This window comes from Bos taurus, chromosome 1 (genome assembly GCF_002263795.3).
Source record: "Bos taurus isolate L1 Dominette 01449 registration number 42190680 breed Hereford chromosome 1, ARS-UCD2.0, whole genome shotgun sequence".
Classification (NCBI taxonomy): domain Eukaryota; kingdom Metazoa; phylum Chordata; class Mammalia; order Artiodactyla; family Bovidae; genus Bos; species Bos taurus.
In genome coordinates this window covers 37,363,657-37,381,875 of record NC_037328.1, presented here as the reverse complement: position 1 = coordinate 37,381,875, position 18,219 = coordinate 37,363,657, and the positions used below count along the sequence as shown (strand labels likewise).

At 36.7% G+C, this 18,219-nt stretch overlaps 1 protein-coding gene across 2 annotated transcripts in view; it reads right to left on the bottom strand.

Annotated features, from left to right (window-relative positions):
• EPHA3 (EPH receptor A3) overlaps positions 1-18,219 on the bottom strand; it is a 411,324-nt gene that overhangs the window by 140,037 nt on the left and 253,068 nt on the right. For both annotated transcript variants that reach the window (XM_005201183.5, NM_001206113.1), the window contains exons 4-5: positions 1,059-1,214; positions 40-375 (exon numbers count right to left, since the gene is read on the bottom strand). In XM_005201183.5, coding sequence (XP_005201240.1) covers positions 40-375; positions 1,059-1,214 — 492 coding nt within the window. The remainder of the gene's footprint in view (positions 1-39; positions 376-1,058; positions 1,215-18,219) is intronic.

The following is an 18,219-nucleotide window of genomic DNA, read 5'->3' as shown; positions in this document are numbered from 1 at the left end:
CTGAGATGGCAAAAGAGGGAGCGCCCAGCATGTACTCACCAGCCTGGTTAGTTGTGATGCTGACTGCAGCAAACTGTCTGGGTGGTGAGCTCAGCTCTGACACCCCGTTAACGGCATCGATCTCAAAGGTGTAGTTAGTGTGTGCCAGGAGGTCTGTCACTGTCACCGTGGTGTTGGTGAGCCCAAACTGCCGAGGGAGGAAGCGGACATTTGGACTGCACGGCTCACACTGTTTGACATTCCACCCACATTTTTTACATATGATGTTGAAGGTAACATCTTTCCGGCCTCCTGTGTCCAGGGGCCAACTCCAGTCCAGGATAACCGAGGTCTCGTTTATATTAGATATCACATTTCTCGGTGCAGACGGAGGTCCTGCAAAGTAGTTCAACAAAGATTAATGAGCCTCACATTGGTTTTCTACTACAAGGGAAATAGATAATTTACAATGGAACTGAAAGAGGTAAATAACCATCTTGTCTTTTATTTTATACTTTTAATTCGTCCTTAGAGGATCCAGGAGATTATAGACACATGGATTCCAGAGGACTGTCCTCCCCACTCTATAAATGGGGGAGTTTGGACTCCAGGTTGAAGATGCATTCACAAAGTCCAAGGAAGGAATCTACCACTAAATTCAATGCCCTTGTGAATAGTTATGAAAACCTTAGTATTAGTTTTATAAATCTTAGTTCTTTTTCCCTGTGACCTATGACCAACACATAACAAGAGGGAATAGAAAAGTAAAAACACAAATCCCATGCCTATAACCTCCCCTACCCTATCAAAATAATGCAAGATCTAAAACAAGATATAGATTTTTTTTTTCTTTCTAGGGGTCCTGTTGTAGAAAGTGATTTAAAAACGAATTCATTCTGTGTGATAAATGTTGCATTTGTGGTGAGCCAAGCATGGAGAGTGAAGCAGAGAAAGCTTTTAATTTGCACATGGACAACAGAAGGAAATGGGCCAAATGCTAAAAACAAAAAATACAATAACAAGAAGAAAAAAGTAAATAAAGCAAACATGGAGGCATGGGTTGCAGCAAAACTACTCACGGGTACAAGCCATGGATGGAGGGTCTTTGTCTGCTCGGAAGTAATTATTTTCACACCTGCAGTTCACTGAACCGTCTTCGTGAGTAGAACTGTGAGGTGGACACTTAGCACACTTCATATTACCATCTGAAGCCTTGTAGAAACCTGGTTGACAAGCTACAAACAAAATGACTCTTTTAAAATTCTGTGATAAATTGGAAAGTGTATCCTTGAAAATACATCACACAGATTTCAGGAGGCTAGGGCATGCATTTATCATGAATAAAATCCATTTTTTTTTTCCTCCCAGAAATCACAGAAGCAAATCATGTGGCCCAATATAGTTTCTCCATGTATATGTTTGTATTTGCACCAAGTGGTAAGGGGGGGAAAAAAACCCACAAGAGTTAGATTATTTTGGCACTAGAGTGGGATGAAATTTCCAGTTCATGTTTTCACAGCTTTACTTGGCATTGGACCATTTGTGGAGAATATAAAGCAAAGCCATGTCATCATGCAGCCATTTCCTTTTTAAACATGATGCAATGTGCACAGTCTCTGCTCTGCAGCTAGCACTGCATTACATACCCACTTGTTTTCTAATCAGTTTATGTGTAAACAATTTTCTTCTCATGAATTGTAAACTGAAGGAAGAAATCATGGCTTGTCTATATTTTAAGGTTCTTTATATATGGATCTCCTGAGCAATGACATTTTTGTTCTCTCTTGACAGTGTCATTCCTTAACTTCTCTGGTAATGGTCTAAGATAAAGATTTTAATATATTTCCTTATTTGTATCTCAAATACATAGAGAGGTATAATTTCTATTTAAACTAATATACATGTGAGTATTTACTAGATTAAAGCTTTTTAAAATAATCATGTTATCTTTCTTCCTGGTAGTATCTCTGAATGATGTGTCTTTCTTTCTTTCTTTTTTTTTTTAGTTCAATGAATTGGTTACCAGATATTGATTTCAGCTGCCCATTTAGAATTCACCATCTATTTACAACTTTTACAGAAATGTCTCCATTATAGTATTTTCATTTAATCTGATATAAAATTTAAAATGTACTGTTTCATTTGGTCCATTTTCATAATTACAGTGAGAACTGAAATCATAGCGAAAATCCTAACAAAAATCCCTTGACATTTCTTTGAATAAGAAATTCAGGATCTTTAGCTTTAATTTCTTCTAGATTATCTTTGGAAGCCAGTAATTTCTTAAGTCTCTAAAACTCAATTTCAAAGCTACACTGAGATTTGATGGCTTAAAGCACTTAGAGAATAGACCCTATAGACTATCATTATGATTGAATTCCAAATTGTTAATATCAACTTTATATTGTGAATAAGAGGTTATTTACATTTAAATAAAACCTGTAAGAATAAATCTTAACTTTTATAATCACTAAATGCATATCGAAAGATAACACACTGTATAATAGTGTATCTTCCTATTGAACACTTCTTGGGAGATAGCACTGCTGAGGAAAATACATTGACAAGGCAAAAAATTAGATTAACTTAAAATAATAGTCCTTGGGTAGAGAAAATCCCCTGGAGAGGAAATGGCAACCTACTCCAGTATTCTTGCTTGGAGAATCCCATGGACAGAGAAGCCTGGCCGGCTACAGTCCATGGGGTCAGACATAACTTACCAATTAAACAACAAACAACAAAATGACAGTAATCATTAATCTAGTGTTACTGATTTCAAATTCCTACTAAGAATGGCTGCTCTAGGATCATATTACATTAAATTGAATAACTTTTGGTTCTATATTGAGAGCCACTCAAATTCTATTACCCTAACCAAACTTGAGTATGTGAAGTGAAAGTTGCTCAGTTGTGTCCAACCCTTTGCTATCCCATGGACTGTACAGTCCATGGGATTCTCCAGGCCAGAATACTGGAGTGGGTAGCCTTTCCCTTCTCCAGGGGATCTTCCCAACCCAGGGATCAAACCCAGGTCTCCCACATTGCAGGCAGATTCTTTACCAGCTGAACCACAAAAGAAGCCTTAACCAAACTTAGATTAGGATTTTAAACTTTGAACATTGTCCTTAAACACTGATTAGGAAGGTCCCCTGCATATCTCGTGTCATATTGCCTCAGGGGGAAATGATACAAAGTCTAAACAAACCATGCATTTAACTTCTGGTTTCAATTTAGCTCATCACTGAGTGCCTTTTAATTTGCAAGAGGGCATTGCTGAGTCTCTAAAAGATTAAGTTGCAGTGTTCCAAGGTACTTTGTTATTTTGTTTGCTTGTAAATTTATCTCTTTGTTTTTGTTTGAGTCTTTTATGGTTTTTACAACATTTAGCATAAAGGTATTCACTAAACAATCATTTTTTGTTAATATTATAAATGGCTATGTATATGATACTTAAAGAAAAGACAAGACAGTCATATAATCACTTGTTAGCTACAGCACCACAACACAGAATTTCTGGTAGTATTGAAAGTAGCTAGTTATTAAGCCTAAAAGTTAAGAATATAACTTGAGCTAATAACCAGACTTGATCTAATTTTGAGTAAATAATAACCTTGGAGATGAGAACAGTAAAAGTAGGGTAGGTAATATGTGTTAGTTGCTCAGTCACGTCTGACTCTTTGTGATCCCATGGACTGTAACCCACCTGGTTCCTCTGTCCATGGAATTCTCCAGGCAAGAATCCTGGACTGGGGTGCCATTCCTTTGTCCAGGGGATATTCCCACCCCAGGGATGAAACCTAGGACTCCTGAATTGCAGGTAGATGCTTTACCATCTGAGCCAATGCAGTTCAATAAATATCTGTCAGTCATCAACTTTTGTTCAGGCTCCTTCTTAGTCTTGAAGATATTAATATCCCTAATTTTGTCCATCCCCAAAATGCCTTTGCTATGTGAACACAGGTAACAGACATTTACAGAACACAGGCCACCTGGAGCAAGTATTTCATTCTGATTGAGCTGTTGGAAGAAATACACAGAAGAAATCCTATTTGAGAAAGATTATGAAAAGACAGTAGGAGTTGGTCTATAAGTAGCATGATTAAATACACAAATGGATTAACATGAAAAGATAAACTCTTAAGTAGAGGAACATGGTCGGCACTGTTGGTTAGGTACTCAGTATCCCGATTCTTTTTCTGCTTGTAAATAGAATCCTGATTTTGTTCAGAACTGCATTCTGCCAAGTACTCCCTAACTCAGATTTCATTGCAAATTGGAGTGGATGGCCAAAGTTATGGCCAAAGAGATGGCTAAAGAGATACAAACAGAAATCTAAAGAAATTTTCAGTTTCTTTTCTAGCAAGATGATTCAGATACACTGAAACCACTCAATCTACATTATTCTAATTTTGATTACGGGCATAATGGTTACAGGAGACACTAAGTTATAGGCCAAGAAACTTAGGGAGATGTATACACTGCTTTTGCCGACCAAGCAAGCACCAATTCAAGATTTCTTATAATGTCTGAAAAGTAACACCCTGTTTGTTGTCACTATGGTCAAGTTTTCTTTTTCTTGCAGCAGAAAGCATTTGTAAATGATAAAAAAGACAAAGAGAATTCAGTTGAGATGTATTAATTACACAGAATCATAGCTTGCTACTACTGCTGCTAAGTCGCTTCAGTCATGTCCCACTCTGTGTGACCCCATGGATGGCAGCCCACCAGGCTCCCCCAACCCTCACTGGAGTGGGTTGCCATTTCCTTCTCCAATGCATGAAAGTGAAAAGTGAAAATGAAGTTGCTCAGTCATGTCTGATTCTTAACGACCCCATGGACTGCAGCCTACCAGGCTCCTCCTTCCATGGGATTTTCCAGGCAAGAGTACTGGAGTAGGGTGCCATTGCCTTCTCTGGAATCATAGCTTAATGGAACTAAAGATCCTAAGAAAGCACAATGGTCAGTCTCTGTGTTTTACATCTGAAAATCCAGGATATTTGGTGGTACAGTAAGGAACAGACTCTACTCTGCATCTTCTGGAACTTGGTAGCTATCTGGATTTAATAGGTGATAGGACTTAATCATCTATTTACAGGTATTCATTGAATGATAACTCTATCCTGAGTACAAAGATAGGTTCTACAGTAACAACCTAAATGTAGACACTTTTTCTCTTTATGAAGAACTTTCAAATGTACCATCTCAATTGAATCATACAACATTTCTATTGAAATAATCAAGGTAGATATTAATCTTGTTTTACAGAATAAACAAATGAAGCACAAACAGAAATAATAGCATGCCCAAAATATAAAAGAAATTCAATGATAGTCTGAACAAGCAAGAGAAATCTGCTTTTAATTTTATGTAAATCATTCGTTAAAGCAAATTATTTTCTGATCAATTTAGGCTTGGTGGTATGACATTGGAGAACAGTCATCTAAAAAATATAATGCAAAACATTTAGTTAAACAAGTGCAAGTCTTTTGTCATATAGTGTTAGTAAGACCTCATTTCAGAAAGGCTGATGTTCTCTTGTTCTCCAGGATTTTCTATCTAATTGAAGTGTAACATTACTATGGGCAGATGAACAATTGTGCTTTTGATGAAAGGGCAGATGTTGACTGCCAACTTTAAGAACATGGTGATCCACAATATGTGGGAGGCATACAATTAAATTTTCCTTTTCTTGATACAAACAGAATCTCTAAATCCTTCACTCAGGTTGTTCAGCAAATTTGAGAGTATGACTGAAAAGTTTATATTCACTAATAAAATTATTATACTGGTAAGAACCATTATCTTTAAATATATAAGGGAAAATTCTTTATATAATATACTTATTTCAAACTTTTTCCCTCCCTTGTAATAAATCAACTTGTGCTTGAATACCAATCCTTCTAACAAACCTTCTTCATTCTTAAATCCTCATGGAAAAATTTGAAATGACCTCTAAAGGGGATGAATACTTATGTTTTATTATCTTTGCTTATGGTAGGGAAAACAATGATAGTAATTTAAAAGTATCTCCTTCTCTTCCTTGAATGTAAAATTGATGTGCACATTTCTCCCATTATGTATTACTTTAGAAACTGGAAGGTTCAGTATTCAAAAAAATAAAACCCAGGTAAGAAGTGGTGGTGATAGTTGTGGTTTAGTCACTAAGTTTTGTCTGATTCTTTGCAACCCCACAGACTGTAGCTCGCTAGGCTCCTCTGTCCATGGGATTTCCGAAGCAAGAATACAGGAGTGGGTTGCCATTTCCTTCTCCAGGGGATCTTCCTAATCCAGGAAAGAACCTGTGTCTATTGCATTGCAGGCGGATTCCTTACCACTGAGCCACCACGTAGAAATAAGAAGTGGAAAGAAGAAAGTAGATATGTTAATGTGTTTTATTTACCTTTCTTATTTAAAGGATATCTTGGTCAACTTATTATGTAACATCAAAAACAGAGTACACACACTAATGGTAAATTAATGGTAAAAAATTAATATGAATTCAGATTTATCCAACTTTAAGTTTTAAATTTAAAAAAGTAAAAAATAAAAACTTCTGTGGTATAGTTAAGGCCTTCTCTGTGTTGGCCAGCTACTAAAGTAACACTTAACTGAAGTGGAAATACACATATTCAAAGCCTGCTGCCAAAATGACAGAAACCTGATTTACATTTTTCCTCAGATAACCCAGTAGTGCATGTTCTTGTTAGGCAAACATGGGTAAAATTATTCATAGATTTCTGCCTCAGGGTAGTAAAACACCAAAGAGTGATTAAACAGTGTAAGATCTTTTAAGTTGAGGCAAACTGCTGACCTTCTTTTTTTCCTGTCCCAAAGATGTTTGATCTCCTTGTTGTAATGGAAATTTTTGAACTAGGTAATTGTGGGCAGGAAACCTTGTCTTTGATGAAGCAAAGTAGGATGATCCATGAAACTAAATTAATCATTAAAAATGGAAGGTAGCACCTCCTCAAATCCTACTGGATATCATGATGGATTTACCAGGAATCAGACTTGTTCACATAATGTTTGGATTTCATTTATTCACACTCTAAAAACAAACATGTATTGATCTCCTAAGATGACCTGGACACTCTATTGTGTCCAGTCACAGTGATAAAATTCACAATCCTGGCTTTAAAAGGAGACCTATTAATTCCACGTGGCACTATTGTTTTAGAAACAGGTCTTCTCACTTGAGAATTAGAGTGTAAGTGCTAAGACACTTTGCAACACAACATTTTTAAGTTATTTTCACCAAGAAACTCCCTGATTTTATGCCTTTATATCCCAACACTTCAAGGTCTTTTCAGCAATCTTTCAGTAAGACCACTAGACTTAGGAAAGAGGAAATGTAGGTTTTAATCTAGTCTTTTCTTTTCAATAGGTATTATCTCAAAGTTACCAACCAGGTGTCTCCAATTTTGATGAGGTAATTGGGATGGTCACTTCCTCTTCTAAAATAAGTTGGAAATTCCATCTTTAGTAATTTATTATCTGTTCCCATGTTAGACTCTGAGCAATATGTAGACAAGAGTGATTTACTACTCATTTTAAATGCCCAGTGTCTAGCGTATTGCCTATCTAGCTAGCATATAGCTGTATACATATAGTATATACATATAGCTGTATATGCATAGCTGTATACATATAGTGTATAGTGTCTAGCTAGTGTATAGCTGTTGGTGAAATGCATTTTTAAGTAAATAATTAACTTGCAAACAGTTGTCCTCTCTGGACTTCAATTTCTTTAATTATCAAATTATGGGTGTTAACTATCTTCTAAAACCTCTTCAGGTGAGACACTTTACAAGGTTAATACTTCACATACCAAAATTTGTAGGATTCCTAGAACTTCCCAGGTAGGAAAAAAAAAAATAGAACAAAGTGAAAGAGTTAATTCTTAGGTAGGTTAATAAGGATTCTGGGGCCCTCAAGGAGGGCCTGGAACGGGTCCCGGGCCAAGGGGTCTAGGGCTCTCTAGGAGGAGAAAAGGATAAACTCTTTTTCTACATTGCTTTGTCTTCGTCACATAAGAAGTTTTTTCTTAAACTCTGAGTTGTTATAACAGTCTTTAAGACTAACTTTCTTTAAGCCCAGACTAATGATTAGGCAACAAAACAACCAACTTGCTCAAGGGTATGTTTTTCTTTAAGCTCTGTTCAGTTCAATTGCTCAGTTGTGTCAAACTCTGTGCGACCCCATAGATTTCAGCACACCAGGCTTCCCTGTCCATCACCAACTCACAGAGCTTACTAAAACTCATGTCCATTGAATCGGAGATACCACCCAACCATCTCATCCTGTCATCCCCTTCTGCTGCCTTCAATCTTTCCCGGTATCAGAGTCTTTACCAATGAGTCAGTTCTTCCCATAAGATGGCCAAAGTATTGGACTTTCAGCTTCAGCAACAGTCCTTCCAGTGAATATTCAGGACTGATTTCCTTTAGGATTGACTGGTTGGATTTCCATGCAGTCCAAGAGACTCTCAAGAATCTTCTCTAACACGACAGTTCAAAAGCATCAATTCTTTGGGGCTCTGCTTTCTTTATAGTCTAACTCTCGCATCTATACACGACTAGTGGAAAAACTAGCTTTAACTAGATGGACCTTTGTTGGCAAAGTAATGTCTCTGCTTTATAATATGCTGTCTAGGTTGGCCATAGCTTTTCTTCCAAGGAGCAGAGCAAGCAAGCATCTTTTAATTTCATGGCTGCAGTCACCATCTGCAGTGATTTGGGAACCCCCCAAAATAATCTCTGTCACTGTTTCCATTGTTTCCCAGTCTATTTGTCATAAAGTGATGGGATCAAATGCCATGATCTTAGTTGTCTTTTCGAATCCTGTGGCCACTGCTGAGTTTTCCAAATTTGCTGGCATATTGAGTGCAGCATGTTCACAGAATCATATTTTAGGATTTAAAATATGTCAACTGAAATTCCATCACCTCCACTAGCTTTGTTCATAGTTATGCTTCTTAAGGCCCATTTGACTTTGGACTGCAGGATGTCTGACTCTAGGTTAGTGATCACACCATCGTGATTATCTGGGTCATTAAGATCTTTTTTGTACACTTCTTCTGTGTATTCTTGCCACCTCTTAATATCTTCTGCTTCTGTCAGGTCCATACTGTTTCTGTTCTTTATCATGCCCATCTTTTCATAAAAATTTCCCTTGGTATCTCTGATTTTCTTGAAGAGATCTCTAGTCTTTCCCATTCTACTATTTTCCTCTATTTCTTTGCATTGTTCACTGAGGAAGGCTTTCTTATCTCTCCTTGCTTTTCTTTGGTTGCATTCAAATGGGTACATCTTTCCTTTTCTCCTTTGCCTATGGCTTCTTTTCTTTTCTCAGCTGTTTGTTAGGCCTTCTCAGACAACCATTTTGCCTTTTTGCATTTCTTTTTCTTGAGTATCGTCTTTATCACTGCTTCTTGTACAATGTCATGAATCTCCATCCATGGTTCTTCATGCACTATATCAGATCTAATCCCTTGAATCTATTTGTTACTTCCACTGTATAATTATAAGGGATTTGATTTAGGTCATACCTGAATGGTCTAGTGGTTTTCCCTACTTTCTTCAATTTAAGTCTGAATTTGGCAATAAGGAGTTCATGATCTGAGCCTCAGTTAGCTCCCAGTCTTGTTTTTTTCTGACTCTATAGAGCTTCCCCATCTTTGGCTGCAAAGAATATAATCAATATGATTTTGGTATTGACCACCTGGTGATGTCCATGTGTAGAGTCTTCTCGTGTGTTGTTAGAAGAGGGTGTTTGCTATGACCAGTGTGTTCCTTGGCAAAACTCCTATTAGCCTTTGCCCTGCTTCATTTTGTAGTCCAAGGCCAAATTTGCCTGTTAATCCAGGTATTTCTTGACTTCCTACTTTTGCATTCCAGTCCCCTATGATTAAAAGGACATCTTTTGGGGTGTTAGTTCTAGAAGGTCTTGTAGGTCTTCATAGCACCTTTCAACTTCAGCTTCTTCAGCATTACTGGTTAGGGCATAGACTTGCATTACTGTGATATTGAATGGTTTACCTTGGAAATGAACAAAGATCATTCTGTTGTTTTTGAGATTGCATCCAAGTACTTCATTGTGGACTCTTGTTTAAGCTCTGTACTAATGATTATATAATAACAATGCATCTTGCTACAGGATATGTTTCTCCTTCTTAACAAGAACCTTCTGACTAGTCTCACTCATCTCACATGCTAGTAAAGTAATGCTCAAAATTCTCCAAGCCAGGCTTCAACAGTATATGACCTGTGAACTTCCAGATGTTCAAGCTTGTTTTAGAAAAGGCAGAGGAACCAATGATCAAATTGCCAACATCTGCTGGATCATCTAAAAAGCAAGAGAGTTCCAGAAAAACATCTATTTCTGCTTTATTGACTATACCAAAGCCTTTGACTGTGTGGATCACCACAAACTGTGGAAAATTCTGAAAGAGAACGGGAGTATCACAACACCTGACCTTCCTCCTGAGAAATCTGTATGCAGGTCAGGAAGCAACAGTTAGAACTGGACATGGAACAGCAGACTGGTTCCAAATAAGGAAAGGAGTATCTCAAGGCTGTATATTGTCACCCTGCTTGTTTAAGTTATATGCAGAGTATATTATGAGAAGTGCTGGGCTGAAGGAAGCACAAGTTGGGATCAAGAGTGCCAGGAGAAATATAAATAACCTCAGATATGCAGATGATGCCATCCTTATGGCAGAAAGCGAAGAAGAACTAAAGAGTCTCTTGATGAAAGTGAAAGAGGAGAGTGAAAAAGTTGGCTTAAAGCTCAACATTCTGAAAACTAAGATCATGGCATCTGTTTCCATCACTTCATGGCAAATAGATGGGGAAACAGTGACAGACTTTATTTTTGGGGGCTCCAAAATCACTGCAGATGGTCACTGTAGCCCTGAAATTAAAAGACGCTTATACCTTGGAAGAAAAATTATGACCAACCTAGACAGCATATTAAAAAGCAGAGACATTACTTTGGAAACAAGTGTCCATCTAGTAAGGCTATGATTTTTCCAGTAGTTATGTGTGGTTGTGAGAGTTGGACCATAAAGAAAGTTGAGCACTGAAGAATTGATGCTTTTGAACTGCGGTGTTGGAGAAGACTCTTGAGAGTCCCTTGGACTGCAAGGAGATCCAACCAGTCTATCCTAAAGGACATCAGTCCTGAATATTCACTGGAAGGACTAAAGTTGAAGCTAAAGCTCCACTCCTTTGGCCACCTGATGCAAAGGAGTGACTCATTTGAAAAGACCCTGATGCTGGCAAAGATTGAAGGCGGAAGGAGAAGGGAATAACAGAGGGTGAGATGGTTGGATGGGATTACCGATTCAATGGACATGAGTTTGAGTGAACTCCAGGAGTTGGTGATGGACAGGAAGGCCTGGCGTGTTGCAGTTCATGGGGTTGCAAAGAGTGGGACACAACTGAGCGACTGAAATGAACTGAACTGATTAATCTTTTCTTGAAACATATGTTGTGGGAATGGGTCTGATAAGACCTTTCTATTGTTAGTTCTAATCTTGTTAATTTAAGATGTATATTGTGAGTGGGTCTGGTAAAATTATGTAAGTTCTTAATTAGACTAGCCAGTGGGGCACTCTCCATCCCCCTTCTGATATCTATGTCAGAAGCTCTCTCTGGTCCTTTTCCACTGTAATAAAACTTCTATCACACAAAAGCTCTGAGTGATTAAGCTTAGTCCCTGATGGCAAAGCTAAATCTTCTCTTCAGTCACTATAAGCTTTTAAAAAGTGTTTTCACTTTCATTCCTGCTTTAAGTATTAAAATTAGCTATTGAAATTACAAAATCACATAGGGCAACAAGATATAAAAGATAGAGGTTATTTTCTGATTTAAAAAAATGCATTTAAGTCAAGAAATGACAGGTTTTTGCCCTGGAAGTGTTTTACCTGTATCAGAGTATTATGTATTCAAAGCGCATGTGGATTTCATGATTGGATAGATTGAAAGATAAATTCACTACCAAGCAAATAATTCTCTGTTATTATATTTTAATCTTACTCAATAGCATAATAAAACTACATTTCATTATGCTCTTCCTCTTATGTATATTTTAGATTGAGTAGAATATTGAGAAGCTGGGAAATCTTATAGGAATACATTTAAAAATTAAAATATTGATATTAATTATTTTTAATTTTTTAAAATGTAAGAAGATGTGATTTTTTTCTCTTTTAACAGTAAAGAAAACTAGCATGATACTGAAAATACAGTTTAAAAGAGATATTTTCTTTCTATTTGTCTGCAGTGAGGTTTTATTTTACTTTTTCTTGTTAATCTAGCTTTTAGTTCCTCTATTTTAAGTTCCCAGTCAGTGAAAGTAAGCAAGTTTATTTGCCAAGCAAACCCCAAAACTTACTGGAAAAAAAAAAAAAAAAACCCAGGATGGGCCACAGTTAAACAAAAATGATGTTCTTGCCAAATGCTAATTTTCTATTGAGAAGTACTAAAAATATCAATATAATAATAAAAGGAAGCCAAAATAATACCAATTTGTAATAGATGAATTAGAAATATTTTGGAAATCTGCTGATTCTGTATTTTTAAAGAGGTAACAATAAAAAAGGAACTGAATACTATGGGTCAGTAGTGGGGTAAAATAAACTACCAGCTTTGGAAAAGAATTTTTAAAAAGTGTGAAATAGGGAGTATTATGAGTACTAGCTATACAATGAATAATAATATTAAAAAAACCTTCCAGATAGAATCTTGGCCTCATTCCCAAAGCACATAGCACACTTTCCCTCTACGATGTAATTGATGGGTTTGAGTTATGCTGATACAGAGAATGGGTGAAGTTACATAGTGAAAGGAAAACAAATGCATTTAGTAAACCATGGTGGCTACTGTTGAAAGAACGTAGCTTTTCAATTGCAAAGTGAATTTTGTCTGCAGTTGACTAATGTGGTTGACTTTTAAGAGAAAACGTGGTCCTAATTAAGGGTTAAAAGGCTCATTTCAATTTGAATTAACTTTAAATTAAAAAATAAAGCTGTTGGTAAATAGGGTCCTTTTAGTATTCAGACCTGAGCTCTGTACACACAGGACTATATTATCAATTCCCAGCCATAAACACAAACTAATGACCAGAACCAACACTGACTAAACAGATGATTTCCTGGCCTTGCAATTCCAGGCCTGACAGGGTCTATTTGCCAGTACAAGGTCAAAGCAACTGTTTATTCCCAAAATGAGCTGCACTCCACAATCTTACAGGAACTCTATTCTTTGCCATTTGAATAGAGGTACAATGCTTCGAGGCAAGGCGGAGGCATTTCAATACACTGGAAGTGGCTATGTTCAGTCATTAAGCCCTGCAGTGTGCAGCATTTACAAAGTGATCAAGTGTTTCCTTCTTCTGTCCCCTCCACTGTTCAATAATAAAGCCTAAGGCAAAATGCCACCATACCATTAAACACAACAGAATCAATCACAATCTAGTGTGGCTCAGAGATGGCTTAGTAACAAGACTTTATTGTGTTTGTTGTTGTTCCATCAGATTTAGCAAGACAGGTGCCAGTAACACTGCAATATGTCCTAAATGCACGTTCACTACCAACAGAATGCTAGGAGACTCTGGTCCTAAGGGACCTGTGTTTTACCAGCTTTTCAGTTGTCTTCTACTTACAAGGAAGAACTGTGTGCTTTAGGAGGAGCACTAGTTGAGTTTTTCTTTCTTGTCAATGCCCAGAGAATGAGACCCATTAATAAAATGTACAAATTCATGGGAATATGTATGTTATGAGCAGGTACATTCTAAACACAGGGAGGGAGGGAGAGGGAAAGAGAGAGAGAGGAGACAGACAGTGACAGAGGCAGAGAATGAAAGAGAAAATCACTTTTATGGGATGTTACTGTGGTGAAAGTAAAATGCACAAATCTATATTCAGGATACATTGAGAGACAGCTTGGAAAAGCTTTTCAGAGTAGTGCCATACATTTTCTTTAGAGCAGAACAGCATTGGAATGTCTAAGAAAACCATTCCTAGGAAAGGACTTTGGAGGAGATAAATCACTTCCTTGTCTAAATAAGCCCTACTATGGATTAGCATTTTCCAGGCTTCATTGGAACTACAGCCAGAGCTTGAAGAGGTCAGCAGTCCAATATCAACCTTTATAAGTCAATTTCAGAAGAACAGAATTGCCATCATAGATCTGTAGTCACCCAGATTAGGAGTTTGAGGTACAAGTCATGAAAACTTTTCGATTCTATTTCCAAAGATCTATTGTACAAGAACGTACATAGAACAACTAAGGCTTCTGTATGTTTATCTACACAAAGATATATAAAAAAAATTAAAAAGAATATAATGGCAAATTAGAAAGAACAAACTACTGCAAATTAGAAAGGTGGTTAAATCAGGTTATGTTTTTACAATTTCATATCAAAATTATGCTATTCTCATGTGTTTATGACACATTAAGCCTCAGATAGAGCCTCATAATATTTAATGGTAAAAAAAAAAGCAGAATTATATAATATAGATGCAATCCTGCTTCTAATGTTTATATTTTATTAACATTATCACTTATCTAATGAAAAACTTGGAGAAGGCAATGGCATCCCACTCCAGTACTTTTGCCTGGAAAATCCCATGAATGGAGGAGCCTGGTAGGCTGCAGTCCATGGGGTTGCTAAGAGTTGGACACGACTGAGCGACTTCCCTTGGGCTTTTCACTTTCATGCATTGGAGAAGAAAATGGCAACCCACTCCAGTGTTTTTGCCTGGAGAGTCCCAGGGACGGGGGAGCCTGGTGGGCTGCTGTCTCTGGGGTCACACAGAGTCAGACACGACTGAAGTGACTTAGCAGTAGCAGTAGCAATGAAAAACTTAAAAATATTAAAGTTTTAGGATTATAAGCATTACACACTTACACACAAAAACCAAAACTTTTTAGTTAATGAACATATTGTGTGTGTATTTTTTGACCTATAGGTGTATATCATGTAAAGTGCAAAGCTAAACATGTACTACATGTGAGACCCAAATCTACATATCTGTATTACTCTCTGTCACTCTTTGCTTTTGCCTGCACACACACACACATCCATACACACCTTATAGTTTTGATTAGCTCTTGCTTTTATTATACTGATCAAGGAGTTTCATTTTCATTTTTTTTTCTTTCACTCTCTTAAAGAAGCAACCTAGGGGAAAATTATGGTTAACTGCAAATGTTGATAACCCCACTAATGTTAATTTCACACTTTTGATCTCAAGTAATATATCTCTACTTGGGAAAATTTACATAGAAAATAGCACAACTTAAAAAATCCAGGATTTAAATGAAAACCTATAAATAATGGGAAAAATTCTGTGAACACTGCAAGACACATTTGCAAAATATATATGTATATATAATGACTCTCTCAAAGACGACAGCCACCTAGAAGTTTGAGGAATGATGACATTGTTGTATTTAATAAAAAGATCTTTAAAGAGGCTTTATTTTTCAGGCAAATTTATTTTGAAATAATGTAATTTTCTATTCTGAGGAAATACCTCTGCAACTTTCAAATGTATTCCTTAACAATTCTTATAATATTTTTCTATTTCAGTTTTATTGTTTGAAATTTATGAAAATGACTACTTCTGGTTAGAAAGAAAATAAATTTAAAATAAGCCTGTAATGTGTCATTTATACATTGAACATTCACTTTATGATCACAACATATATTCAACTAGGAGAAGTCTGCAATTTTAAAGCATTAAATATTGCTTTGATCTAGCTCATGACTAACAGCAATATCTATAAGGTGATTTGGAAAAATAAAATAAACAAATATAAATCTAGGGTATTTTAAAATTTATTTTTATGCTTTTGGTAAATATTTGCTCCAAAATAGAAAGGGGATTTATAGTCAAACCATTCTGAAATTCACTTCCTCAAATGTGTAAGGATGGATTTCAAAGGAAAATATAGAAACTATTAAATTAGATGCTCAAGGGATCAGCAAAATCATTAGCTGAATGGGTCTTCCAAAAAACCTGAAACCAATCACTGATTTTAAAACTATAAAAGTGAAAGTGAAAGTGAAGTCACTCGGTCGTGTCTGACTCTTTGCGACTCCATGGACTGTAGCCTACCAGGCTTCTCAGTCCATGGAATTTTCCTGGCAAGAGTACTGGAGTGGGTTGCCATTTCCTTCTCCAGGGGATCTTCCCAACCCAGGGATTGAACCCAGGTCTTCTGCATTGCAGGCAGACACTTTACTGTCTGAGCCACCAGGGAAGCCCATTAAAACTATAAAGAAGACACAAACATTTATAATTGTATAGAATAGTTGGTTTATAAATTTGAGTTAATTTATAAGCATATTATAAAATTAATTCTATTCTCTTCAGGAAAAAAGTTTTTCCTATTTGCATAAGAATATGAAGTTTTTCAGAGAAAAACTTGTCTCTATAAAGTTTCAAATATCCAACTATTTACATTTGTATATCAAAAATACAAAATATCTCTTTATCCCCACCAATTAAGGTGGAAAGAAACTTCTCAAAGTAAATAGAGGAGTCGCATGGGCAGTTCCCACAAAAATAGACAGTAGTACTGAGTGGTGTTATGAAAATAAAGTGCAACAGGCTTGACTACCTTAAAATGATTAATTTCTAAATATAGAGATGGACAGTTTTTCATAGTTATGACAATTACCCTAGAATGTTGCATTCAACTTGGGAGACAGATGCATTGCAACAAAAAAACTGAAAAGGTTAAATCTATCTAGAAGGAGGAGAGAATTAAAGGGCAGAAAGAATGGGAGAAAACAGAGGAACTTTTAAAATACATTGCTTATAATTGGCAAACATATATCACTCTTTTAATGCAAATAACTAGGACACAAGAGTTTGGAATATAAGGAGGAAAAATGACAGTAGGAGAATGTTTGGTGTTTTTATCACTCTGGTCATTTCACAGAGCTTCAGATTTGGTAGTCTGTACTCAGTGTGGCCACCCTTGGAGTAGCAGGAGAGGAGAGAGAGAGAGAGAAAGGATGGAGAGAGGAGGGAGAGGGAGGGAAAAAGGAATGAGTGTGTCTTTGTCTTAGAACAGCCACATCTAGTGTGTATGTCTGCAGGTGTGTGTTTCTCTAGTTTAGACCACTGGATGCATTCTGCAAGTATTTCTTCAGGGCAGAGATCATGACAAATCCCATCTACTCTCTGGAATAGCTGTTTCAGTTCAGATCAGCTCAGTTTAGTCACTTGGTCATGTCCGACTCTTTGCGACCCCATGGACTGCAGCACGCCAGGCCTCCCTGTCCATCACCAACTCCTGGAGTTTGCTCAAACTCACGTACATTGAGTCGGACAGGAATAACTGTTTACCATTTTGTTAATTGACTTGGAAAATTCATTCAGGATGATTGTTTGTCTTATACTCTGCAAAGTTAGGGGTTAGATCTTGTACATGAGGTTAGAGAGGTGAGAGGCTGGGCAGGAAATGGGACATTGAGGCCTATCTTATCCTAGTAGCCTTTGCAAAGCCAGGCAGATTGCATTACCTGTTTGCATTACCTTCCCCAGATCTAATTACCTGAAGAGAACACCTCACCCCTAGGGGATATCATAAATACCATTTACTGAAAATCTCCTCCATGTCTAGCATGGCACTTGTGTTTCACCTCTGCACTCACAAAAATCATGTGAGCCAGGTATTATCTATTTTTCCTGAGGTGATGATTGAGGCTTGCTTATCCCACTATTTCAAATGTTGTAACCAGAAATTATACCCCAATCTGAGGGACTGCTGGACACGGATATATGTGTTTTTGTATCCATGGTCTTCTCATCCTGTATAGCTTAAAAGTGAATACAAATAAAAATCTGACATTGGATCCATCACCCTAAAATTAATATAGCAAATTTATATATTATGACTGTAAAAATATGAGACGGATCTTACTGGGCACAAGGAAAATTGATTACCTCATTTTCTTGCAGTAACCGTTTGCCAATAGTAATTTTTTTCAACAATATCGCAAGCCTATGTCTAGCAAGATGAATGACTCTAGTGGAGGGAAATTCTATTCATAATGAACAAAGAATGCTTAACTGTTATAGGTCTTCTGGAAAGGTATTTGTGAGCTAGATTTCTGTGCAGAGGAATCTGCCTGCTTAGAATAGAATGAGTTTTCTACTTTGTTACCAGCTGAAACAAGGAACTTTATTTTGAAGTGGCAGAAAAGCATTCTATAAATATT